This window comes from Cetorhinus maximus, chromosome 14 (assembly GCF_964194155.1).
Source record: "Cetorhinus maximus chromosome 14, sCetMax3.hap1.1, whole genome shotgun sequence".
Classification (NCBI taxonomy): Eukaryota; Metazoa; Chordata; class Chondrichthyes; order Lamniformes; family Cetorhinidae; genus Cetorhinus; species Cetorhinus maximus.
In genome coordinates this window covers 33,988,734-34,015,933 of record NC_135892.1, presented here as the reverse complement: position 1 = coordinate 34,015,933, position 27,200 = coordinate 33,988,734, and the positions used below count along the sequence as shown (strand labels likewise).

Genomic DNA, 27,200 nt, shown 5'->3' with positions numbered 1-27,200 from the left:
AAAATCCTGGCCTCCCAATATTCCAACCATATTAGGCCCCACAGTCTGTAAACTAAACTAAACATGTTTTTTCTGCAATAAGGTATTAATCAAACACATCTCATCATGAATTATTTTTCTTTCAGTGTGGACAGTCATGTGATTCACTTTGCTGCAATCTTTGACAAGAGGTCTGCCACACTGAGTGACATTCGGAACGACGTGCTAAACATCGGCTCCAATAAAGTCGAGAATGGGGACATGTTGTTTGAACCACAAAGAGAGATCCTGGGGAAACCAGCAGCCGCCATAACAGTCTCCAGATTTCAGGACATGGTTGCCATGGCACTGCTCAATGACACTTCTTTCTCAATGGATCTAAGTTCACTTCGGTTTGCTCAAGGTAATCTGATGTCTAATTTAAACAGGTAACCATTCTTAGCTGGCTTCATCTCATATTGTCACTGATAGCAATTAGCCTGATCAAGATCAATTTTCTAAAGCTCTGTGTAGTTTTAGGAAGAGTACTTGACTTTGCTGAGGCATGTCAGCAAGTACATGTTTAGCCATATACTGACTTTGTCACTGTTCTCAGTTGGTGACACAATGGGTGGAATTTTCCCATAGTGACGCTAAGTGCTGTGGCATGAGGTTTTGGCAGCACCCAGCCCGCTGTCCGTAATGACGGGAATTCACGCCCGATTCTGCTCTTGGAGCCTCATTAATTATGCAGAGATGCATATTGCTCCGAATCACCAGGCGGGTCCGGAGCTGATTTGTCCACCTGCCGTCAGCTGGCAGGTTCGAAGGTCCGGGCACCATGTTTAAAGGCCAGTCCAACACACGATCTCACTCTTCCCAGCCCACCAAAGATGATGCCTGGCTGCCGGAAGGCGAAGGCAGTGAGCCTAAACAGGAAGCAGCACCCTGCTTCATGCCCCAGGCCCTCCAGGCCTTAATCAGAGGGGCGCAGGTGCACAGGCAAGTGCTCTATCCCAGGCACGGCAGCCTCACCTCTCCGGCCTAGGACACTTTAGCGGAGCAGTCAGCGCGGCTGGCACCCGCACCTGAACTGCCATCAATGCAGGAAGAGGATGAATGATCTCATCCGCTCTGCCAGGGTAAGTCATCCTTTAACTCCCTCCAATATCAAACTCTCATCATAGCACCATGCACTCAAACGACCACTCTCTTCAGGGATCTCACACAACCATTAGCGGGGAACACATGTCAACACTCATTCTCTCACCGAGACTTTCACATCACCACCATCCCATCTATCATGTTGCCCACAGTCCATCCTCTGGCACTTCGGGGGAGGGCTCACCACACACAGGGGACATGCATCTCATCCAACCTCTGCTCCACCCCTTCTCATCACATGCTTCTTCTTCTTCATACAGGCCAAACTGGCGCACAACAGGCACGAGAGAGTGCAGACTGGGGGAGAGACGGCTGACATCCTTGCCCTCACTGAGTTTGAGGGGGCTTCAGCCAAGCTGGCTGGGGAGGACAGGAGTTACTCCTTTGGGGAAGGGGAGATCAGCCTCTCCCACCAACCTAGTACAGATCGCAGCTCCAGCACTTCATCAAATCCTGACATTCACAGTGAGTCACATGCAGTCTTATCTAGCTCACGCTCATTAACTGGAACTCTATTTTCTATTTTCTAGGCACCAGCAGATCGAGGTCCCCAAGCTAGCCCAGCACCAGTGCGAGCTGACAGACTTCATCTAAAGAGAAAGCTCTGGAAGAACTGTCATGGCGCTCACACGCACCCTCCACCAGCTCAGAGACACACATGTCGGTGGGGCACAGCTGTAGATTAGGCTCGGGCTCACTTTCTAGAGAACACCTCACTGACACGTCCCTGCAGCAGTCGGAGGCAGGGACAGCCCAGGTCTCTGGCACTCGGAGGTCTGCTGGAGACCAGCCACCCACTCAGTCCGAGTCAGATGATGAGCCTTTGGAAGCGGCCGCCAAATTTATGCTGAAGATGCAACGACAGGCTGTGGAACATCAGGCAGAGGTTCAACAGTCACACAGCAGACTAGAGCGAACGATGGAGGAGTCTGTCCATGTTCTGTCTGATGCCATGGCTCCGACATGCAAACACCTCGGTCACCATGGGAAGACTGGCAACCATCATGGAGACCTTGGTCCTGCAGGTCTTGCTGGATTTGGGCTCGGCCCTGAACTCCACGGCCACACACCCTGGTGGCCACCATCAGGATGTAGCTGACATGGGGACGAAGCACCTTGACCCCCTTCCAGGAGGATGAGCATCAGCCGGACACACCGGGGACCTCCTCTCAGGACACTCCAAGGCTGTGCAGCCACTCGCAGCCCCCTCTGCCTGTGACCCCATCCACTCCAGCTTCTCAGGCCGTCAAGGGCACTTCTGCCCCTGAGCAGATGCACTTATCAGGCTGGGCCCTCCAGGCCGCGGGCCACCAGAGGACGTCCTCCAAGATCACCACTGACATCAGGATGTAGCAGTCAGCATGCTGCCTCCACCTCTGCTGTAGAGGTCGGGGCTGCACCCAGGTGTAGCAGTAGAGTTAGGAAAGTTAAGAAAATTGATGTCCCTTTTGGTTCATGGGTCGCTATATTTGTAAAGAAAATGCACTTTTGTGAATATATTTGATGGTTATGTGAATGATTTGGGCAACTGAAGGAGTTGTGATTTTGTACTTTGGAATCCTCTTATTTCAAGGTTTAGCCTTCCTCCCACTGAGTGATAGTGTCCCACTGTGAGATTCACATTCCTGTGATGTCAACCTCAGTCGAACTAGTATCCGCTACCCTTGTGTGATGTTTGGGAGGTGTGTTTAAGTCTTTATTAGAAATGTGTGATGTAAGCGTTTCTAACCTTCCTTCCTCAAAGAACACCATTGAGTGAGGGCAGCTCATCAGCATTGATAATCTAGCGGCATTTGTATCTCCTCAGTGTTAATGGCAGAAAAAAAGACATGCACAGGAGGAGATCTCTAGGCATGTCCACATCTTAGCCACAGCAGTGTTTGCATCATTAGACGACGGCGAAGACTTCAAGTCTTCTCTCACATCGCTCTTGTTCCTAAGTGGGCTCTCAGTTCCCAGAGTGAGCTCACTCACAGGGCCCCATGGACCAAAGCGAAGATCATGGCATGATTCATGAGGCAAGTGTGAATGCAGGACTCGTTCTCGCTGCAAGTGGGTGGACATCCCCTGAGTTGAAACAAGATGGCTTGAGGGCTAGGAGAGATGTGGCCATATTCCCTCACTTGTCTTTACTCTTCCTAGAACCTGTCAGTAGTTAATGTGTCATGGGTATGTCTCCCACACCTTCCTTCCTCTATGGCGTGATCACGCTCATACTGACCCTCTGCAGTCTCCTGAGGTTCCTGGGCATCTGGATCTTCATCCAATGAGCTCTCATCCTCCTCTAGGTCACCCTCTGGCAGGGGTTCACCTCTTTGCATAGCCAGATTGCGAAGGGTGCAACACACTGCGAAGCTGCAGAAACCATATCAGGAGTGTATTGGAGTGAGGCACCTGAGCAGTCCAAGCATCTGAAACACATCTTCAGAAGCCCTATGATCTGCTCTGTAAGGGAGCGTGTGGAGCGGTGAGCAGCGTTGTACTTTTCCTCAGAATGACTCTGAGGGCAATATACTAGTGTCATCAGCCAGCATTTCAGTGGATACTCGTTGATGGAATGGTAGCCCTTACGGTTTATAAACATCAGGGCCTGCTGCCATGGAGCCCGTATAGCCTCATGGGTGCAGCCTATTGCACCCTGCACTCTAGGGAAGCCTGAGATGGTAGCGAAGCCAGTGAATCTTACAGCCTGGCATAATGATGGGCCTTCCTGCAAAGGGCATCTGTGACCTCTTTTATGCATCGATGTATTGTGGACTGAGAGATGCTGCACAGGTCACCCGTTGATCCTTGGAAAGAACCAGAGGCAAAGAAATTGAGTACAGTGGTCATCTTTGAAGCCACTGGCAGGGAATATTATCCAACTCCACGTGGCATCGGGTCTTCATGAAGAATGTAGCATATGTGATATACCAGATCTCGGGACAAGCGTAGATCTGCACGGCATTGCCTCTCGCTCATTTGTAAATAGGAGACTCTTCTACGATAAAACCTAGGTCTGGTGATTCGCCCCCGTTGTCAGGGTCTCTCCTCCTTTCATGGCTGCTCCTGGGCCCACCCTCCGCGCCCACCTAATGAGGTAAAAATCCTGCCCTTTGAGTTTGTTGAAACTCCACTCATGTGATTCTGGCCATTGGCTCTCAACATCTTTTCTCGTCAACTCTCATAGGTTTGCTGTGTGTTCTGAAATGTGAGGTATGAAAAAACTCACGTACTGGCTCAAACCAAGGAAACTTCTCAAATCTCTGTCTCTTGGAGCTTCCATCTCAGAAATGGCTGTGACTTCATTCAGGACTTGGCTTGATTTTGTCAGGTGTGCTCAGCATTCCAAAGAACTGGCATTCTGTCATCCTCGCAATTGATTTGTCAGCATTTAGCCTGATTCCAACTTTCCTGATTCTCTACATGGCTTTGTGTAAATGATAGCCATGGCCTTTTCCATCTACTCCTTAGATCCTCCACTTTAAGGTCAAAAGGTAGCTGTAGGAATTTGTACCGGCCAAAAGGTGTGTTGAATCTTGTTAACAGTGAAGATTGCTTGTAAAGCTTCACATTCCAGTAGCCATTTCTGGCATCAAGCTTGCTGAAAACGTTTGTCCCTGCCAGTGCTGGCAGGATCTTTCCCAATGTTGGAATATTGCTTGATTAAGATCTTTGGCACCCAGACAAGTTTGTAACTGTCAATTTGGCTTCTCTCTCAAAATGGTGGAATTTACTCCATCTGTAAGCTCTGTGACTCTGGCAATCACTTTCCTCCATCACTTGGAGCTCTCTTTCAAGCCTTCCTCTTATATATGATGGATTGGGAAACGTTACTTAAAGGGATGACGGTGGATAGGCAATGGCAAAGGTTTAAAGAGCGCATGGGTGAACTGCAACAGTTGTTTATTCCTGTCTGGCGCAAAAGTAAAACAGGAAAGGTGGCCAAACCATGGCTTACAAGGGAAGTTAGAGATAGTATTAGATCCAAGGAAGAGGCATACACGTTGGCCAGAAAAAAACAACAATCCTGAGGACTGGGAGCACTTTAGAATTCAGCAAAGGAGGACCAAGGGATTGATTAAGAAGGGGAAAACGGAGTGTGAGAGTAAACTTGTGGGGAACATAAAAACTGACTGTAAAAGTTTCTATAGGTATGTGAAGAGAAAGAGATTAGTGAAGACAAATGTAGGTCCCTTACAGTTAGAAACAGGGGAATTTATAATGGGGAACAAAGAAACGGCTGACCAATTAAACACATACTTTGGTTCTGTCTTCACAAAGAAGGATACAAATAACATACCAGAAATGTTGGAGAACATGGGGTTTAATGAGAGGGAGGAACTGAAAGAAATCAGTATTACTAGGGAAATGGTGTTGGGGAAATTGATGGAATTGAAGGCTATTGTATATCCAGTACTACTGGGGGGACTATATTATATAGATAAAGTCATGTACCCCATGAGCAAACAAACAAAGGGTGAATTTTAATCTCCCAAAACAGCTGGGTTGGGATAGGGTGAGATGTTAAAAATCTCAAACTCAACCCCAACCACCTTCATCCACCTACTTCTGGATTTAATGGAGGTGGGACAAGCAGGGGTTAGTCAACAGCCTCCCAAGAGGCGGGTTGGCCAATTGAATATTATAGTAAACTAGAAGACTCGGATTTTCAGGTTTAACCCTAAGCAGTCAGGTTTCCCAAGCCTCAGGAAACCCGGAGGTGAAGGGAGGCGAGGACCGCTCCAAGGAGAGGTTAAGTGCCTTTAAGCACAACTTGTGGGTAGGGAGGAGAAAGAATGCTTCCCCCCAAGGATTGGACCCTCCACCTCTAACAATTCCCCCAGGATCAGAGATTGGACACACCGGGATCCCAGGATCGGACTCCCTGTCTGGGGTTGGGAGTTGGACCCCATCTCCCGTCTTGCTCCCAGGAGCAGTTTGGGCTCTGACCTGGGACCGCGGCCTACTCCAGAGTGTTCCTCACCCAACTGGGAGTCAAGCTTCTGAACAGGAACCTGGCAAAAAAAACATGTCCTGGAGTTAAAACTCCACAGCAAGCCGGGAAACACAGACCTCCATCTGAAACTCCATTTTCCCACCCACACCTGTCTAGATTGGGGTCACAGTAGTTACTGGCCCAGTGAATGCCAGCCTGGTCAAGCTTTAGTTTCTTTTTTGTTAATACTGTTCCTCCTGTTATGACCCATTCTGTTGAAATCTGATAAGGGGTACATTAGAAACAGATTTTATTTTTGAAAATTACAAAACCACAACAATGTACAGATAATAGAGGCTATTAATTGAAAGCCGACTGTTCTCCCTCCACCTGGCTTTTGACTCCATTGTCCTATCCAGGCTCAATTCCTTATGACGGTCACTTTGTAAAGAATTCCCTGACACTCTCTAAATTTTCCCTTTTACAGTTTGAACTTGTGCCCTAGCCCTACAGACACAGTTCATCTTGAAGTAACAGTACTCTGAATTAAACTTTTATACACCATTTATTCACACTTTCAACTTAACCTTTACAACTTCAACAGTGTGCTGTGGGTTTTATCCCCAAACGTGCACTATCTTACATATGAATTTCATATATCTCACCACTGTCAGTTTTGATTTGACAAGTTTTGATGCTGGCAGATTTGAATCAGTAGTTTTCTCATCAGAATTGTCTGCTGTTCCCTCCTCCCTCCCTAGTTTAATGTCATACATAAACTTTCCCAATTTATATCAAGCTTTTTGATTCATTTCCAATATACAATATTTTATAAAGCAGTTGTCCATCACCCATCAAAGCTAGTAGATTTACAATAAATAAAGACTTTCCTATTCTCCTCAGAATCAACATGTCCAGGGAGATATTGTCATATAATTTTCTTCATCTGAAAGATGAATAACAATTTGCATATTTATAATAGAGACCAGATTTAATAGGCTGATTGCTTCTTATATGTCTCTACATTACCAAGGAGCCCACTGATTAGCAACTGATGGTTTAGTGACTTCATGTAATGCTGCTCAAGTTATAGCTCCTTAAGGTTGTACAAGGACAATGGATATTGAAAGTGTACCTCTCGTAACTGTGCTTGCATGGTCAGACATGCACAGTATTCAAAACAGTGTTTGCCCACACAAATAAGGCTGCCAAACATGTGCAGTATATAGCTCCATACGATGCTTAGAATTGAATAGAATAACTTGACCTATTGAGCAGTTGCAGTGCTTTGACTGGTCAATGAGATCAGTCTCCAGTGGCAGCAATTGATCCTCAAATATCAATGTCTTTGGCACCCCTGCCAGAATATGTAATTTCTACACCCTGCTGAGACCAGTCACAGGAACTGACTTTAACTCTATTTGTGCGACCCATCATAGACAATAGTGCTTTATTTTTGATGAAATATGCGTTTCAAGTTAGATTTAAGTATTGCCATGTCTTTCAATTATTGTACAATTTTGAAACATGAAACAATTCTATTGAGGTGGATTTATTCAGTTCATATTAACCGGAATCTCATCTCATTAGAACAGCATAAATATAAGCAGTTCTAGTTAATACTGTCTGGGTGATGGAGGTCATTAGAATCTTGAGTTGAATCCAATACAGGCTGAGCTTTCTCTTTCTGCCAGCTCTAAATATTCTCATTAAAATTACTTGAAAAGCTGTATATACCCACTTCCCATGACCATTAGCCCACAGCACAGAACTTCTCATTGTACACTTCTGATTGGCATTAAGTTGTCATTCTCAAACCACAATGATAGTTAATGAGGGAAATGGAAAATGTCATACTGAACTTGCAACAAGCATGGATTAACAAATGTGTTTTGCTATAGTAAGGGTAGATTGGGACAAATGCACATTGTTGTAGCAAAGTAGAGGGAGCTTTCCTTTGCATTAACTCAAAGTGTAGTTGACTCGTACTTGAATCTACTGTCTCGTATCCAAAGTAGTTGCAGTATTCAGTAGAGTCAGTACATTGTTTTTAAAGCACAGAAACAGGCCATTTGGCCACACTGGTCCATGTCATATTTATGTTCCACTCAAACCTCATCCCACCTTATTTCATCTAACCATATCAGCATAAGCTTCTATTCCTTTCTCTGCCAGGTGTTTCTCTAGCTTCATCTTAAATGCACCCATGCTATTCACCTCAACTACTACTCATGGTAGCAAGTTCCACATTCTTATCATTCTGGTTAAAGAGGTTACTCAAAGATTTTGAATTTAAGGAATTTCTGAATTAAAATTAAAGAAGAATTTCTAAATTTGCTCTTTCTAATTTATGTCATTAAAGTTTTATGACACGGAGTATTGATTCTGTCCCTGCAGAAATAAATGTTCTTCCGGCAGCATCTGATGGTCTCGACCAACAGGATCCCAACTTGGCTCCAACTCCCATCAAACCGGTATTGTGCCTTGCATCCTATACATTTCTTTGACAGATTTTTAAAAGCATTTATCGTACCTAGTATACATCAGCTCCGGAGTGTCATGTTTACAAAGTGATGGAGTAACCCTCCATTCTGTCAAGGGGCTTTGTGTTTAGTTGCTCACTTGTCAACAATAGATTGACAGGGACGGATGCTTGGCATGGTACCAATATTGTGACATTTCTCCATCACCTGCACCAGCCAACTCTCCTCCCCTTCATTTTAGAAATGTGGGTTTTTGTTATAGTCAGGGCAGAATGCAGAGAGTAAAGTTTCTCCTTACAGAACCCATTGGAAGGAAAATCAGTTGGTTTCTGGTACAGGGAGGTCACTTGCCCGTCAGAGTTTCCTGCCAGCATTCCATCCATGTGATATTTAATGCCAGGGAGGTAGAGACAAATTGTTAATTTAGATTTAGGATGAGCTTGGAGAATTAAACAAGGTAGATCAGTAAGAAAGCAATATCTATTTCTTCTTATTTTGCTTTATAGTTGGACGTTTCAATAGCTTTCAAATGATGCAAATGGCTTAGATATAATCTGACAATAAATGGGGGAAGATGGGCTGGGAAGGAAACTGCGACACCTCAAGATAATGGAAAACATACTTGAGAATGTTGGTTTTAACAAGGAGTGTTGTGGGGTCATACATGCTGTAATGTACTCTTTAAGTATTAGTCTCTCCATTAAAGTTATCAACGGTTCTTATACCAGCTCACTTTCCTATCATTCCCCTTATATAGAGCAGGACATTACAAAGAGCTTTACATTAACAGATGTAGTGGAACAGGAGGGAGAAGCAGACTACATGGAAAGGGTTAGGGTGGGAACTGAAGATGCAATCTGAGGAGAGTTTTGAAGACACTTTTGAAAAATAGGGAGGAAAGTGGCAACGCAGGAAGATCCAGAAAGAGTTCCAAAGTTGAAGTTGAATTAAAATAGCAAGTAGCACTATTATGGCCTGCAACACAATGATGCATTTTCCAAAAATATATCTATTTCTCTTTTTTAGGATAAAGTTTTAAGTCCACCTGCTACTGAAGAATTTGTGGAGGACAGTTTGATAGAGAGGATTCCAACCAATTCTTATGAAGGAAAACTCGAAGAAGCCATTAATGAAATAATAACTGATGCTGTAGTACAGGCCAAATACACAGTTCCCATTCCAACTGTAACCACTACTGTCCCATCTGATTTGCCAAGTCACCAATTTGTGACAGAACCTTCATTCACTGTTCCATTATCCTTAGAGAAGGAGACCACATCTGTGCCACAGACTAGCTCTGAAGGAGGCATGACTGAAAGTGGACAACAGATCAGTAGCCCTGCATTTACAAACACACTTTTAATCACTAGTGAGAATATAATTTCAGAAAAGGTTATTATAACCACCCCTATTTCACCTGGCATACAACAGGTGACCAGTGATAAGGACATAGTTGGTGTCACAGTTTCTTCTACAGAACAGCCCGAATACACAGTGGAGACCAAAGCAACTATTACTGAAGGTGAAGGAACCATTCGTAGCACAGCTTCTTCAACTGTACAGGCTGAACACATGCAGGAAACAGAGGTATATCTTCATGGGGGAACTGAAGAGGATGTTACTGCAGATGAGAATGTTGGTAGGACCACATCTCCTCTAACTACACAGCCTGAACACACACAAGAAATAGAGGAGGACGTCACTGTAGATGAAAATATTGTTAGTACCACAGTTTCTGCTACACAACCTGAACGTGCCCCTCCAGCTGAACTGGGCACCACCAAGGAGACTGAAGATGGCTATACTACCCTTGGCATCACAGAATCTTATACTACACAACCAGTCAGTCAGAAGCTACACTTGGATGCAAATGTTCAGCAACTGGTAGAGGAGCAGCAGGCCAACACATTGCCTCCTTACATACAGCAAATTATTCCACACATGGATGAGGAAAACATAGAGTCAAACATCATTGAAAATGCACAGCAGTCTGGCGGTATCGTACTCACTACAATCTATCCACTTATTTTTGATCACGAGGCAGGAGCTAACACTGTGCCAGGAGATTCTGTGGAAGATGACCAGGGCACAAGTACAATAATCACTCCTTCCCAGACAACCACTGGTGACAATAGAATTGGGCCAATGTTTGATGCAGGAGAGGATGATATCAATACAATGACAGGCTGGACATCACCAACTGGCATAAGTGGGATAGAAGGTGAGTCTATTGGAAAGAATTGTTAGTTATGCCAATGGTCCAGGGAGGAGGCAAGAACATACTGATACAGGACCATACCAGCCCAGGACCATATCAGCACAGGAATATACCAGTACTATAATGGTGTTATACTATAGCCGCACAGTAGTGTACCAAGAAAGGACATCCCAATACAGGACCTTGCCAGCACTGCACCATTTTGGAATAGGACTGTATCCATACAGGACAAACCAGCACAGGGTCAGACCAGCATAGGACCATACCAGTACAGCACTAAACCAACACAAGACCATACTAACAGAAGACTATATCAATTCAGAACAATACCAGTACAGGACCAGATTCGTACAGGACCAAACCAATATAGCACTAAACTCTCACAGGGCTATACCTGCATAGGAATATATGGGCAGGATTTTGCCCTTGGCCGGCGGGCTCAGCGGGGGAGGGCAGGGGGGGGTCAGGAAGCTGATTGGCACTGCACCGCGATTTCACGCTGGCGGGCAAAACACAAGCAGCAGTGTTGAGCACTGCCTGTGCGGGGAGGGGGAGGAGTACAAGCGGGGCAAGCACGAACTTCACGCATGTGTGTGAATGAGCGTTGAATAATCTCCGAGGCACGGAGCTGCCTAAGGGGGATGAAAAAAAAAATTTGAAAATAAAAATGTAATAAAACATGTCTCCTCATGTGACTCTGTCACATGTCTAGGGACCTGTTATTAATGAAAAATTCCTGTAGATGAGGTTTCCAAAACAATGCAAAGGCCATTTGGCCTTTTCACCTGCCCGTCAACCGTTAGGTTGAACGGTCAGTGAAAACTTTACGTTAATTGATAACTTAATGGCCTTAACAGGCCTTTTGATTGTTAGCGGGCGCGCTGCTGGCTCTGGTGCGTGCCCACTGACTGAACTATCGCGCAGCTGCGCGTTGATGTCAGCACGCTTGGCCGGCGTCAACATGTCATTTCATGCTCAAGCAGGTCTGAACCATACTACACAGAACCATACTAAAACCTCACCACATTGGCAAATGAAATTTCTTTCTTATTCATAGAATTTGAGGATAGCTGGCAAGGCCAGCATTTATTGCCTATCTGTAATTTCCTTAAGAAGGTGGTGGTTAGCTGCCTTCTTGACACACTGCAGTCTGTGTGGTGTAGATATACCCACAGTGCTTTTAGGGTGGGAGTTCCAGGATTTTGACCTAGCAACAGTAAATGATCACCAGTATATTTCCAAGTCAGGGTGTCGTGTGACTTGGAGGGAAACTTGCAGGTGGTAGTGTTCCCAAGCACCTGCTGCCATTGTTCTTCTAGGTTGCAGGGTTCAAGGGCTTGGGAGGTGCTGCTAAAGGACCTTCAGTGAGTTGCTGCAATGCACCTTATAGGAGGTATACACTACATCCATCTTGTGCTGTTGGTGAAGGGAGTGAACGTTTAAAGGTGGTGGATGGGTTCAGGTTCATGTTAGGGCCTACCAAGTGACTGCTCTGTCCTGGATGGTGCGAGCTTCTTGAGTGTTGTGCTGCTGCGCATGCCCAGTGGAGAGTATTTCATCACACTTCTGACTTGTGCCTTGTAGATGGTGGACAGGCTTTGTGATGTCGGGAGATTCTCATCACAGAGTGTAGCCACAGTATTTATGTGGTTGGTCCAGTTAGGTTTTTGGTCACTGGTAACCCCCAGAGTGTTCATAATGGGGGATTCAGTGATGATAATGTTGTTGAAATTCAGCAGGGAATGGTCATTGCCTGGTATTTATTTGGCACCATTTTTTTAATCTATTCTTTCACTGGGCATTGTTGGCTGGGCCAGCATTTATTGTCCATCCCGAATTACCCATGAGAAGGTGGTGGTGAGCTGCCTTCTTGAACTGCTGCAGCCCATGTGGTGTAGGTACACCACATGTTAGGGAGGGAGTTCCAGGATTTTGACTCAGCGACAGTGAAGGAACGGCGATATATTTCCAATTCAGGATGGTGAGTGGCTTGGAGGGGAACTTCCAGGTGGTGCATCTGCAGCTCTTATGTTACTTGCCACTTATCAGCCCAAGTCTAAATGTTGTCCAGGTCTTGCTACTTGCAGGTATGGCCTGCTTCAGTATCTGAGGATCACTAATGATACTGAACACTTTGCAATCAACAGCAAACAATCCTACTACTGACCTCATGATGGACAGAGGGATCAATGATGAAGTAGCTGAAGATGGTTGGGGCTAGGACACCAGTGTAAGGAACTCCTGGGGCTGAGGTGATTCGCCTCAACCAATAAAGTACCACATATTAGGCTACTTAGCAAATCTGAAGCACATAAGACAAAAGGGGCAGTGGCAGCAAGGATACAAAATTGGCTAAGGGATACAACAGAGAATTGTGGGGTAAAAGCAAAAAACTGCGGATGCTGGAAATCCAAAGCAAAAATAAAAATACCTGGAAAAACTCAGCAGGTCTGACAGCATCTGCAGAGAGGAACACAGTTAACGTTTCGAGTCTGTATGACTCTTCAACAGAATTCAGAACTCTGTTGAAGAGTCATACGGACTCGAAACGTTAACTGTGTTCCTCTCCGCAGATGCTGTCAGACCTGCTGAGTTTTTCCAGGTATTTTTATTTCTGTAGAGAATTGTGGGGAATAGCTATTTTTCAGACAGGGTGGAGGTGGTATTCGCCAGTGTTCAGTACTAGGGTCTCAGCTGTTTATGATATACATTAAAGACTTGGACATGGAGGTACAGGCACAATATTGAAATTTTCACCTGACAGAAAACTTGGAAGTGTAGTAAACAATGAGGAAGATAGTAATAGACTTCAAGAAGCACTTGCTGGTGGTTAGACATAAATCTTGGAAGGTGCCAGGACAGGTTATCAAAGCAGTTAATAATCCACTTGGGATCCTGGGTTTTATAAATAGAGGCATAGGCCAGGATTTTACAGCCCTCCCAGCCACCAGGATGTTACGGTCCCGCCGAACTGACTGGAGATTTAAATGGCTTGCCGCATCCACCAGGGTGAGACACACTGTGCCGGAGCTGTAGAATCCTGGCCACAGAGTACAAAAGCCAGAAAGTTAGGTTAAAGCTATATGAAACGTTAGCTTGGCTCTCTCTGGAATGTTGCACTTAATTCTGGGTACTGGATGTGAAAGCTTTGAAGAGGGTTTAGAAAAGATTTACTAGAATGGCTCCAGGGACGAAGGATTACAGTATGTGAATAGACAGTAGAAGCTCGGGATGTTCTCCTTAGAGATTTGATTGAGATGTTTAAAATCATGAAGGGTTTAAATAGAGTAAATAAAGATTAATTGTTTCCAATGGTTGATAACCAGAGGGTACATATATAAGGTGATCAGCAAAAGAACCAGATGCAACATGAGGAAAAATGTTCTTACCCAACATGTGGTTAGGATTTGGGTGGTGGTTACAGATTCAGTAACCTTCAAAAATAAATTGGATAAATACTTGAAAGAGAATAAGTTGTAGGAATTTGGGGAAAGAGCAGCAAGTGGTACCAGTGTATTTGCTTTCCAAAAGATCCTACACAGACTTGATGGCCTTAAGTAGCCTCCTCCTTTGCTGTACTATTCTATGATTCTATAAGAAGAGAGCACAGGGCACAAGGAGAGGCAGAGAACTAAAAGCAGACCTCCACAAATCTTGCAGCTTACAACTGCAGAGAGGAGGCACTGGAGATCAGTGACATTTTGGTGTTCCTGGCCATCAGAGATGGGAGATCCCAGCTACCTGGTGACATAATTTAATTAGTGCTTCACGTCATATAACAATCAGTCATGTTGACTTGATGTCAGCAGTGAGAAATATGGGGCAGAATTTTACGTCCTGCGGGTGGGCGGGCGCCTGACCAGATCAGGCATAAAATAGCGTACGATGACATCGGGCAAGTGTCCGGACGTCATCGCGCACTTGTGCGATATTTCGGTTGGCGGGTGCCAGCGGGTGCTGGAGCTGCGCCCGCCATTAATTAAGAGGCCATTTAAGGCCATTAAAAAGCCAATTGATGGTGATATTTTTATTGCCCGTGTGATGTCGCACTCATCGCATGGGCAAAACAGGCAGGCGGCCAGCCAACATTTTCAAAAACCTCATCCACAAGTGGGGGAAAAGGGGCCAGCAACATTGCCAGTGTCAGTAGTGGGGAGTTTGGTACATAATTTGCTGCTGGTGACTTATTGGTACTTGGCAGCTTCATCTCTGTTCAGGGCTTCATTGTTAGCATTTCCAGGCTTCAAATTGGACTCGTTGATGTCTCCAAAGGTCCCCAGAGGTTTCAGACCATGTGGACCCTTCCAGGTATCAGACAGCCTTCCGTTACCCTGGGAATGGGGATTGTGGCCTCCGCTTGTGGCACTTCCTCTGAGGAGGAAGAGGTGGGGCAGAAGGGAGAGGAGGCCTGGTGTCCCAATGCAGCTTCCAGGGGAGGAGAGGCGCAGGCACATGGGGCGCAGGGCCAGCAGGAAGTCCAAGGCAGAAGGCACCGCAGAAGATGCCACTATCCTGCTGCCAGGGTTGACAGGTGGTGATGCAGCTACCTCAATATGTCTGAGGTGCAATGCCGAAGGAGGCTCTGCCTCTCAAGGGAGACAGTCACCTCCATTTGTCAGATGATTGGACCTGGGATCAGCTCCAACTGTCTGGGTCGATACCCCATGCCAGTGGCTCTGAAGGTCACAGTGGCCCTCAACTTCTTTGCTTCCAGCTCTTTCCAGGGCTCAGTGGGGGATCTGTGTGGAGTCTCCCAATCAGCTGTCGACAGTTGCGTCAGGTTGATGACAAAAGCTCTGTTCAGGCTGGTAATGACATTTATTCTTTACTGTACGAACGAGGCCAGCCAGGCAGAGCGAGTCAGAGGCTTCGCGGCCATTGCTGGCTTCCCCCATGTCCAGGGTGCAATAGACGGTAAATATGTGGCCATCAAGGCGCCAGCAGGTGAGCCCGGTGCCTTCATCAACAGGAAGGGCTTCCACTCCATGAACGTGCAGATAGTGTGTGACCACAGAATGCTGATTCTACAAGTCTGTGCAAGGTACCCAGGCAGCTCCCACGACACCTACATCCTCAGACACTCCCAGGTGCCGAGGCTCTTCAGTGCTCCAGCCTGGCTGGATGGATGGCTGCTGGGTGACAAGGGCTATCCATTGAAGAAGTGGCTCATGACGCCTCTCCGCCATCCAAAACAGAGGCAGAGAAGCGTTAAAATACGAGCCATGCCTCCACAAGGGCGGTGATAGAGAGGACCGTAGGTCTTCTCAAGATGCACTTCCAATGCCTGGACCATTCAGGGGGTGCACAACAATACCCCCCCCCAGAGCAGGTGTCACTGATCGTGGTAGCATGCTGCGCTCTCCACAATATGGCGCTGGAAAGGGGGCGCCCACTGGAGGAAGAGGATCTTGACACAGTTGCACAGGCCACAGATGATGAGTCCAGTAGTGAGTCAGAAGATGAGCTCATTGAGGAGAATGTAGAGGGCATGGAGGCAGACCTCAGTAACCTGCAGGGAGGTAGGGACATCAGGCACACCTTGATCCAACGCTCCTTCAGCTAGACTACCAAAGATTAACTTCCACCTCATGCCAGGGCTGCCGCCTCCATCCCGGGTGTCTGAAATGACCCTTTCGTTTGTCCCCAAAGTCCACTCAGTGCCTGTGCAATAACGTTTCGAGCCACTCACATCCAGCTTTACATATTGGCATACCCTGCACCACATTAAATAAAAAAGGTGAAGCATACTCAGGCAATAGGAAATTTATCTCATGTTGACATTCATAACAAATTAACAGAACCTTCTCTGGTCTTCAACCCCAGCCCAGTAAAAATAAACAAAACATTGCACAATATAAGTTCACCCATGACCAGTCCCTCTTGTGTTCAAGGTGCCTTAAACTTAAGTTTGCGATTGCTACGTCTTGGTGTCCGCCCTCGCTAGCACTGGCATAGGAGACAGCCTGCTGATTCTGGTGTCTTGTTGGCCTTGATGGCCTTGGCAGTCATCCTCTGGTCAGTGGAGTCTGTGCTGGGCCCGCCTGGGAGGGAGTGGCCAGTGCCATGGCTGGCATCTCCCCAGTCGCTGCAGCCTTATCAGATGCCACATTCACTGGCAGAGGGGTGGAGGAGCTGCTGCCGTCATCCAGGGCACCCTGAGAGGAGCCCGCAGAGACGACAAGCAGCTTGTGCGCCAACGTGAGGACACTCTGGACCTCCCTGCTCACCATTGATAGCCGGGCACCTAGTTGGGATGCTGGGTGCCTCATCCATCTCCCACACGGACACTGACCACCTGAGCTCAGTGCCTGTGTGAGGATTTGCAGGTCTGAGCACAACCCCAGGAACCCCTCATTCTGTTCCTGGAACTGCCACTCCATGAGAGTCGCCACGGTCTCAGCGGAGGAGTGTTGGATCCAGTGCCCTTAGTTTGTTGGGGCTAAGGGATCCGGGTTGCACGCTTTGATCAGGGTGACCTAGCCAGTACAGAGACAGAGAACATCAGGAGATCATTGTTAGAATAAAAACAGGTTGTTTATTTACAAACTAACTCTACAACTATACTTGTGTGCTTACAACATAAAACTCTGTCTTCACTCATCAGTGACCAACTCAAGATTCTCTCACTTAGAGGTAGCCCGCACTACTCTGCTATTGGACAATAAGATCATGTGACCTTACATTACAATACTCACCTTAAGGTTATTACATCTCAGATTACTACAAGGAGGCAGTGCAGTCGGCCATGAGGGTCACTACAGTGCTCATTCTCCGCATGGACTCCTCCATAACGGAGACCATGGCACGCATACCCTCATGGATCTCCACCAGATCCTCCTGGACATCCAGCATCTTTCTTCAACTGCGCATCGTCCTGGTCCCCAGCAGTCCACCAACTGCCGGCACCCTGGGAACACTCTGCCTCTGCCTGCACCTCAAGCGAGTATGAAGTGCCCTCACCGCTGTGCACTGACGTTCTAGCCGAAGATCTAATGCCCACCAAGGTTCTGGTATTTGTGCTGCTGCCTGATTCAGAGAACAGGGGTGACGCAGGTAATCTGGAGCCTGGCGGTCCTCTGGCGTTAGGGTTAGATCTTCAGGGTTCTGCGATTGGGTGCGTGGTGGCAAACCTAAGGGAGAACAATGATATGTCATTAGTTTAAGTCATCACCCTGTCACTGTGCATGCCAGGCACCCTGGTGAGACAATGGAGATCTGCATCATGGTGCCATCGCCTTTCAATGATCAACGGGGAATCTACATTCTACACAAGAATGTTTGCAGCATCTGAAACTCTCACCTCTGTGCGCTGCATCCTTACCTTCATCTGACACCCCAGCCTCTCCGCGGCTGGTTGGCCGAGGTGCTCCAGCTCCAAGGCATCCTGTTTGCATCTGGGAAGGATTAGGAGGTTAACTGGGCCCCTGCCAGTCCGTGGCCTTTCAATGTTGCTATGGGCTGTCATCTCCTGAAAGGACAGAGGAGCATTGATTAGTTTCCTCTCTACCTGCAGCGCCAGTGCAGCCTGGCCAACCCCAGCTGTGTAACACCTTGCAGGGCACATCCGAGTCGTGGCCCTCGAGCTGCAAGGCACTCAGTCCAAGCAGCCAGGGCTCACCCCCTTGGCCAGCTCCAGCATCATTGACAGTCGGCACTCAGACTCTAACACCCCTGAGCTCCACAGGAGGCCGGCCAGCCCTTAACACTTCACCACACTGATCCATACCAAAACAGTGCTCAGCCTTCCCGAGCGCAGCAGGTCATTAAACCTCTTGCGGCACTGGACCCAGGTGTGCAGGACCACATTATGGGAACTGACCAGCACTGCCACCTCCTCCCAAGCTCTTTTCGTTAGGTGCGGTGGTCTCCTCCTTCCAACCCCAGGGACAAGGGCGTCCCTCCTGACAGCCTCCTCCTCCAGGAGGACTGCAAGGCACTCAACAGAAAACCAGGGGGCCAAGTGCCCACCTGACCTGCCCTCCGGCCTGGTGTCTGCAGCCACATTACTCTCCATAATTTATACTCGCCTGCTGACAACACCAGAGTTCCCCTCAAAACCGGCAGCCTTCCAGGGCCTGACTGTGCCGGTTTTAAACTGGCTGCTGGGTTACTGTTGGACCTGGCAGCCGACAGCCCCTGCCCACCACTTGTCGACCATTGGAGAGCCGCCGTTCATGCTTGGCAGACCTTAATTGAGCCCCCCGCGTGAAATCACGGTCGGGGGCCGATTGCGGGCGGCAGTCTGTTTCCCAGTTGCTCCCGGGCTCGCCAACTGCACCCACCCACCAACCTCAAAATTCTGTCCATGATCTTTTTCATAATAAGTTGCAACGTTTTTCCTTTACCATGACTATTTCATGTCTTTTATCTCTGTCACTTTTGCTGCAGCAGTCAGTGGATATTGTGATACCGATTCCTCAGAGGAACTGAGACTTTCTGTAGATGCAGCATTCATGAATACGATGCACCAGCTCAGATAATTGCACTTCAACAGGACCAATAAGATAGATATTTAATTTTCACCTGGTGACTTGAATTCATAAGTAAGTAAGCAAGAGCAGATGGTGTGGCAGAGTCAGCTGTGATGAGTTTGTGTCGGAGGGTGTAGTCCTCTGCAAGCTCTGCTTGGCTGGACACAGATGTTCTATTCCGGAGCTGTTGATCAACAGGAGAATTGAGGAGCAGTATGGTGTGCACTGCATTGACAGGCCTTCCAAGCAGGCTGACCAGGATTGCAAAGAAAACGAGGAGACTATCTCAAGCATAAGTGTCGACGTTACAATGATGACTTCCTACATAGAGCCACCAATGCTGTGGAACATCAAATGTGGCAGCCACTCAAGTCTATTCAGGCCTTGCGCACAAATGTGCAAACTTTGGATACCAGGATATCTGCAGCCATAAATAGGGTGATGAATAATTTAGCCTTGGCTTTACAGTGCTGCATCAGAGTGTTCTCCAGCAAAGTGGTCATATGAAAGTGCAGCTGAGCCACCAGAGGGATGATGGAAAAAGGGGCTAGGAAGTGGGAACTCCACTCAAGGCACTTTCACTTCTCACCCATTTCCTCCTGACTGGATGCCTCATGCCCTGATGGCTGAGTCTGCCTCTGCACAGATACAGGTGGAGCAGCTTTTCTGGGCAATGTTCTGTAAGGATCAGCATACTACAACCATTCTAGAGACTCTGGCTGGTGGGTGCAAAAGGACACCTCCAGATCTGTCTGAAGGCACAGGTCAAGAGTGTGATGGAATACCCTCCACTTGCATGGATGAGTGAAGCCCCAACAACACTAAAGAAGTTTGACACCATCTGGAACAAAGTAGCCCATTTGTTTGACACCCCATCCACCACATTAAACATTCACTCCCTCCACCCCGATATACTATGGCATCAGTGTGTACCATCTCTAAGAGGCACTGGAGAAACTCGCCAAACCTCCTTTGTCAGCACCTTCCAAACCTATGACCTCTACCACCTAGAAGGGCAAGGACAGCAGAAGCATGGGAACACCACCATCATGCATTGTCCTGACTTGGAAATATATCGCCGTTCCTTCACTGTCACTGGCTTAAAATCCTAGAATTCTTTCCTAACAGCACTGTGGGTGTGCCTACACCACATGGACTGAAGCGGTTCAAGAAGGCAGCTCACCACCACCTTCTTGAGGGCAATTAGGGATGAGCAACAAATGCTGGCCTTGACAATGATACTCACATCCCATGGAAGAATTAAAAATGTTCCTTAAGCATATATTCCAATGGCTCGTTCGATCACATATCTGGTGGTCATATGACATTTATTGTAACACTATTGGACTTCAGCATTGAAATTTTTAATGGGTATCACCAGCTAAGTTTAAAATTGGTATCCCAAGTCCCTTAGCAGCCACTGCTTAAGTGTGCCTGACATCATGGAGCTTGGGCTATGCAGCATGAAACATCATGGCAACCACCTGATAATTTTTCACTCACCTAAAGAAGTATCTTTTTGCGATTGCAATAGTGGCACATGGATGGAAAAGAAGCCGTTATAATTCATGAAAACTCCTGGTTGATCTGGAGGTACCTGGACTGCCATGTGTGTACACTCAACAATGCCCTGCCCTGGTGGGAAGCCAGCCAGATATATAAACTTGAGTACCCACTCAATCTGACTGGTATCATTGCAGGCAAAGTTGCCAGACTGGCAGGCAACCCATCAGCCACTTATCTTCTGCATTTGTGGGTGGCTGAATGAGAGACCCTCGATATGTCTCTGGCCAAGTTAAGGGCAGTGGTCACTTTCACAGTCACTGACACTGGGCCACCAGGTTCAGCAGCAAGCTAGTCTTCTTTGAGGAGGATGCAGGTATCTGTCAACTAATGCGAGAATCTGGGCCTCCTGAAACACTGCTGTCCCAACATGTGATGGCAATCGGCCTGGGCCTGTAGACCTGGCAGTGCTTCCTGTGAGCTATACCTTTCTGCTGCAACCCTCTCTGTTCTCCAGCTCCAGGTCTCTGAACAGCAGTTAACAGCTGGTGTTGCTAACTATACTGGTCATATTGTTGCTGTTCCAAGGTCCAAAGAAGCAGCCTAAGCACCACTGATCCTGATGTCATTTCCAGTACCTGGCACCAGCTGACACAGCGTTGGCTCCAGAAACACCACTTTTCTCAGAGGTCTAGGAAACTGAGTTTCTGTTTGTGCACCCTATTACACAGATGGTGCCTCAAACAAGTTTGATGTCTCTGCTATTCCCCTCTCTGCTTACCACCTGCAGATCTATTCACAGCTGTGCAAACACGAACCCATTATGTAGTCTGACCAAACCCTTTCCCAGTGTAAGGTAAGAAAGTGGATGTACGGATAATTACAGTACTTCCCTGACTTTTAATAAGTCCCATGAATTATTGTGGTTCAATGGTGAGTTTAAGGAAGTTCGGAAAGTCTGTGGGTGTGCTGGTAAATGCAAATGTCAGTTAGAATACAATGGAGCAATAACATATTTAAATTGGTGAGCTGTCTCTGAAAGGGATTGCACACAGCACCAGCCAAATGTGTCCATGTTAAACCCGGAAGCTGACACATTGAAGCCAGCTGGCAGATGCAAATGCATTTTCAGTCACTGTAACCCCACCTGCGGTAAAACTATGTGTTGCTGCACCTTAAAATCCCTCCCATTGTCTCAATACATGTTTTACAAATCAGACTGGGATCCATGGCACCGGTTTATGCATCACAGTTGAAGTCTGACCTGCTAACCTGTTAGAATAAAAAAAACTTAAAGATAGTGTACGTAATGCATTTGTATTAAAACTATAAATGAGTAATGCCTATTTTTTTCTATAGGCTTAGATTGTGGATATGCTTGAGAAACCTAACGATATGAGCAGTGCATTATTAACATCACTGGATCTGAATATTCCTTTCATTTCAGAACCTCATCTTCCACCATCGACAGACCATCCATCTCCTTATGACAGCTCAGGAGAAACGTCTGAAGAAAATGTCATCAAACCAGTATTGACTAAAGACACCTCACAATCCCCGATGTTATCGGCAGAGTCCTCAACAGAAAGAAAGCCCACTCCACCCGAGTTCACAACACCAATGGCAAAGACCACTGAACCCATAAATCAATCAACAGGTTCTCCAGCTCCATCCGTGCCAACAGCTGGTATGCTGCCAGCCTCTGGCCTGCTTCACTCTGGTGGGAGTGAATTGGATGGTGAGACCAACACCCTTCCCATTGTGCTGCACACAACTGCTGTTCCTCACGACACCAGTAATAAAACTACAGACTTTGAAACAGGAGAGGAAAATGTTGGAGGTAAATTTGATATTGTGGATACTGAGAGCGTGGTCAGCACAGACACACTGGATGGAAGTGAGCATAGTGCTCCCTCCACCTTATCCCCTTCTCCCCTGAATTATTTTACATCAAGTTCCTTGACGTCTGCTCCATCAAAAGAACTGGTGGTGTTCTTCAGCTTACGAGTCACTAACATGTTGTTTTCTGATGATCTTTTCAATAAGAGTTCCTCGGAATACAGGACACTGGAACAGCAATTCCTTCAACTGGTGAGTGGATGCCTTTGCAATGTTTGGGATAATTTGCTTCTCCAGTGTTTAGGTTCCCTAGTCACTGGACGCAGGGGACGCATGCTATGTAACAATCTTTTAGGAATTACGAATTTGTAGTAATGCACAGAATAATAAGCTACCCTGATACATAACTCCTGATGCTTATTTCCGTTGTGAATAGACAACTGGGGGAGTACGTAACAGGCTGCAAAATCAATATCACCCATTTTACACCATTGTCAAAAGTTAGAATTACTCTCCCCTCATGCTTACATAAAGTCCACTAGTTTTAATAATTCCAAAATGACCTAGTTCAAAATAGCTGTGTCTATACACTGGTCCAGGAATATTATATATAGTCAGAGGTATCTGTCTGTCAGTGAAGACAAAATTAAGTGTACAGGCAATTTCACTTAGACATTTTGAAAATGCTATCCAGTCTCCTCATCATCCCACACTCTAGAGTTACCTAATTAAACCCTTCCTGTCCTCTTGCCTCCTCTTAGGCCTTCCGTAAAACCAGCCTTTTCAAACAAGCTTTGATCAGCCCTCTAATCTGTCCTTTTTTAAAAATACACCTCTGTGAAACATCTTGGGGCATTTCTCTATAACATATAAACTGTGATGTTCTAAACTGAGTGTTTATACATCACAACGTTCCTATAGTTTTACACCTCAATGTCATTTGATCCATTGTCCAATGTGCAGTATCTCCCTGTGCACGTAGCTACCTTCTGTGAAATACTGACACAGACTTTAATGAATGGAAACAAAGAGAAAATGCATGCAGAAATACCAAGAAATGTCAGTTGTGAATTTTAGTAATTGGGGATGATCTAAAGTTGACTCAGGGTTCAGTGCACATTTATAATGCTCCAGCAGTCTATTAATCTGTATATATTTCTATGCCACTTACATCCTGATTTAATGAATTGAATTACAAACAGAAATAAAACTGGGAACTAAGGATCTTTTGGTTTCAAAGCATTAAACAGTAGATAATATGTTCGGGATGAAAGATATCCAAACAACAATATTATTGGTACAAAATGTAGAAAGTAAATTAGGTAAATTGACCCCAATGATAGAAAGTTTTGAACCAAAAAAATCACTGTAAAGAAATTGCTAATAAGGCTAATCAAGTGTTGGGGTATATCTAAATGGGATTTGAGTTATGCAGAGAGGCATGTAGAAATGAACACATTTATAATGAAGCAAACAAAATTGGAAGGGGACATGCACCTAGTCTTTAAAATGAAGAAAGGCATGAATAATGTAATTAGTCATTTGACAGTACAGAACTTGAGTATTGCTGAAAAAAGAGACATGTCTAAGCTTTTGAGCAACAGGTGAAGTTAGCTGTTTCACACTGCTACTATGCAGTAACAACACGAATGGTATTCATCACTAACAGGATGCGGCCTCAAGCCAAAAAGACGTTCTGCCTATCGCCTAAATTAGTAATGTAGTATATGAATTTCAGTGCCAGTGTAATGCTAGGTACATAGGCTGTACGTCTCAAAGGCTGGCAGATCATAACGAACAGCATGTCCCAGTGCTGTTTGCAACGGGCAATGTACAGACTATAGCCAACCAGTCCATGCTTGCAAAACTCAAAACAGTGTCCAACATTTGATGTGATTCCGTGATTGGACAACATTTGCTAAATAATCTTCAGTGTGCTAAGAATTATGCTGACAACCAATTTAAGATTGTCAGTCGGGCTTGCAATGTGGCACATTTGCATGTACAGGAAGCTACATATATTAATACACTGGGCCCTGTTCTTTGCAGACAGGAAGAACATGTATACACATTGCACCTGTTTCAGCTAAACAAAATAAGTGACAGCCATTTGCTGACTCGTTCCTCAGGGCAATGCCTTGACCAATCAGGGTTTAAATTTCAAACAATGCTTGGCAGTTAACTGTAAGTCACCATCAGTGGTGCATTCTCCATGGCAACACCACTTGCCAACCCAATCAGCACTCTCTTCACATACAGTATAAATAGTTCTCTTCCCCCTTTTATTGATATTCTTGCAAGTGTCCCGACAAGTGCAAGACGAAAAGCTTAGACATGTCTCTTTTATCAACAATACTCAAATAATGTAATTGTAATTAGGTAATTTAATTTTAATTGTGATTTAGCTACAAGAGGACAGAACAGATAGAGACATAGAAAAATAAAACATATCACTCCATTTATTTCTGGGTAGTGATATAACCTTCAACAATCCTTCCTATCCTGATTTGCACTATTCTCTGGTCGCACACTGACCGAGCTGCTGAGTCCTAAAGGCTATATCTGCCAGACTGGGTCTATGGCAGACCATGATATTACCAACATGAAAAACTGCTTGACCTCATTCTCACCAATCTACCCGTTGCAGGCACATCTGTCCTTAACAGTATTGGTAAGGGAGACAACCGCACAGTCTTTGTGGAGTCAGTGTCTTTTTCATTCTGAGGACACCCTCTATCATGTTGTGTGGCATTACAACCATGCTAAATGAAATAGATACAGATCAGATCTAGCAGCTTGAAACTGGATATCCATGATGCTCTGTGGGCTATCAGCAGCAGTAGAATTCCACCAAAATCTGTAACCCCACCCCCCAGCATAGTGCTCACTCTGCCATTGCCATCAAACCAAGGGCCCACTCTGGTTTAATGAGTGCAGGACAGCATGCCGGGAGCAACAACAATCATACCTAAAAATAAGGCGTCAACCTGGTGAAGCTACAACACAGGGCCACATGCATGCTAAACCGCAGAAAAAGCATACAATAGACATCAAGTGATCCGGCAGTCAATGGATTAAAGCTCTGCATTCCAGTCAGATCTATGCTTGCAACCATCTTCAGTCAGAATATGATCAATCACAGATGTTAGTTTTCAGCTGACGTGACTGAAGACATTGGATACCACAAAGGCTATAGGCCCGACAACATCCCAGCTTCAGAATGCTCCTGAACTAGCTGCACCCATAGCCAAGCTGTTCAAATACAGCTATAGCACTGGCATCCATCCAACAAAGTGGAAAATTGCTGAGGTAGGTCCTGCCCACAAAAAATAGTACAAATTCAATGCAGCCAATTACCATCCCATCCATCTATTTTCAATCAGCAAAGTGATACTCTTTCGAGTTATCAACAGTCACAGATTGCAACTCTTTTGAGCACAATCACAGTTCTTGGTTTCCGGGAGTGGGACATGAACCCACAACCCTCTGATTCAAAGGCGAGGGTGCTATGAACTGAGCCACAGCTGACACCTCAGAGGTCGTCAACAGTGCTATCAAGTGGCACTTACTCAGCAATAACCTGCTCGCTGATGCGCAGTTTAGGATCCACCAGGACCAATTGGCTCCAAACCTCATTACATCCATGGTCCAACAAGGCAGTTTTTGACTGAATGTGGCATTAAAGAGCCTTGTAAGATTGAAGCCAATGGGGTAACTCTCCACTGGTTGGAGAGGTGGTGGCTTGGTGGTATTGTCACTGGACTAGTAATCCAGAAACCCAGGGTAATGTTCTGGAGACCTGGGTTCGAATCACACCATGGCAGATGGTTAAATTTGAATTCAATAAAAAAAAATCTGGAATTAAAAGTTTGATGATGACCATGAAACCATTGCCGTTATCGTAAAGACCCACCTAGTTCACTAATGACCTTTAGGGAAGGAAATCTGCCATCCTTACCTGGTCTGGCTTATATGTGATGCCAGACCCACAGCAATGTGATTGACTCTTAAAAATGCCTTCTGAATAAGGGCAATTAGGGATGGGCAATGAATGCTTACCTAGCCAGCGATGTTCACATCCCATGAATGAATTTTTAAAAAGTTTTACCAAACACAAAGGAAGATGGTTGTGGTTATTGGAGGTCAATCATCATCTCAGCTCCAGGACATCACTGCAGGAGTTCCTCAGGGTAGTGTCCTAGGTCCAACCATCTTCAGCTGCTTCATCAATGACCTTCCTTCCACCATAAGGTCAGAAGGGGGATGTTTGCTGACGATTGCATAATGTTTAGGATCATTCACCTCTCTTTGGATACTGAAGCAGTCCATGTCCATTTGCAGCAAGATCTGGACAACATTCAGGCTTGGGCTGATAAGTGGCAAGTAACATTTGTGCTACACTGGTCAGGCAATGACCATCTCCAACAAGAGAGAATGCAACAATCACCCCTTGACATTCAATGGCATCACCATTGCAGAATCCCCCACTATCACTTCCTGGGGGTTACCATTGACAAGAAACTGAATTGGATCAGCCATACTGTGGCTACAAGAGCAATACAGAAGCTGGGAGTTCCGTGACGAATAACTCACCTCCTAATTTCCCATAGCCTGTCCACCATCTACAAGGCACATGCCAAGAGTGC

General features: G+C 46.0%; 1 protein-coding gene across 1 annotated transcript in view; it reads left to right on the top strand.

Annotated features, from left to right (window-relative positions):
* impg1a (interphotoreceptor matrix proteoglycan 1a) overlaps positions 1 to 27,200 on the top strand; it is a 139,517-nt gene that overhangs the window by 88,713 nt on the left and 23,604 nt on the right. Inside the window, exons 9-12 of the mRNA XM_078557563.1 lie at positions 126 to 382; positions 8,438 to 8,514; positions 9,550 to 10,744; positions 22,163 to 22,806. Coding sequence (XP_078413689.1) covers positions 126 to 382; positions 8,438 to 8,514; positions 9,550 to 10,744; positions 22,163 to 22,806 — 2,173 coding nt within the window. The remainder of the gene's footprint in view (positions 1 to 125; positions 383 to 8,437; positions 8,515 to 9,549; positions 10,745 to 22,162; positions 22,807 to 27,200) is intronic.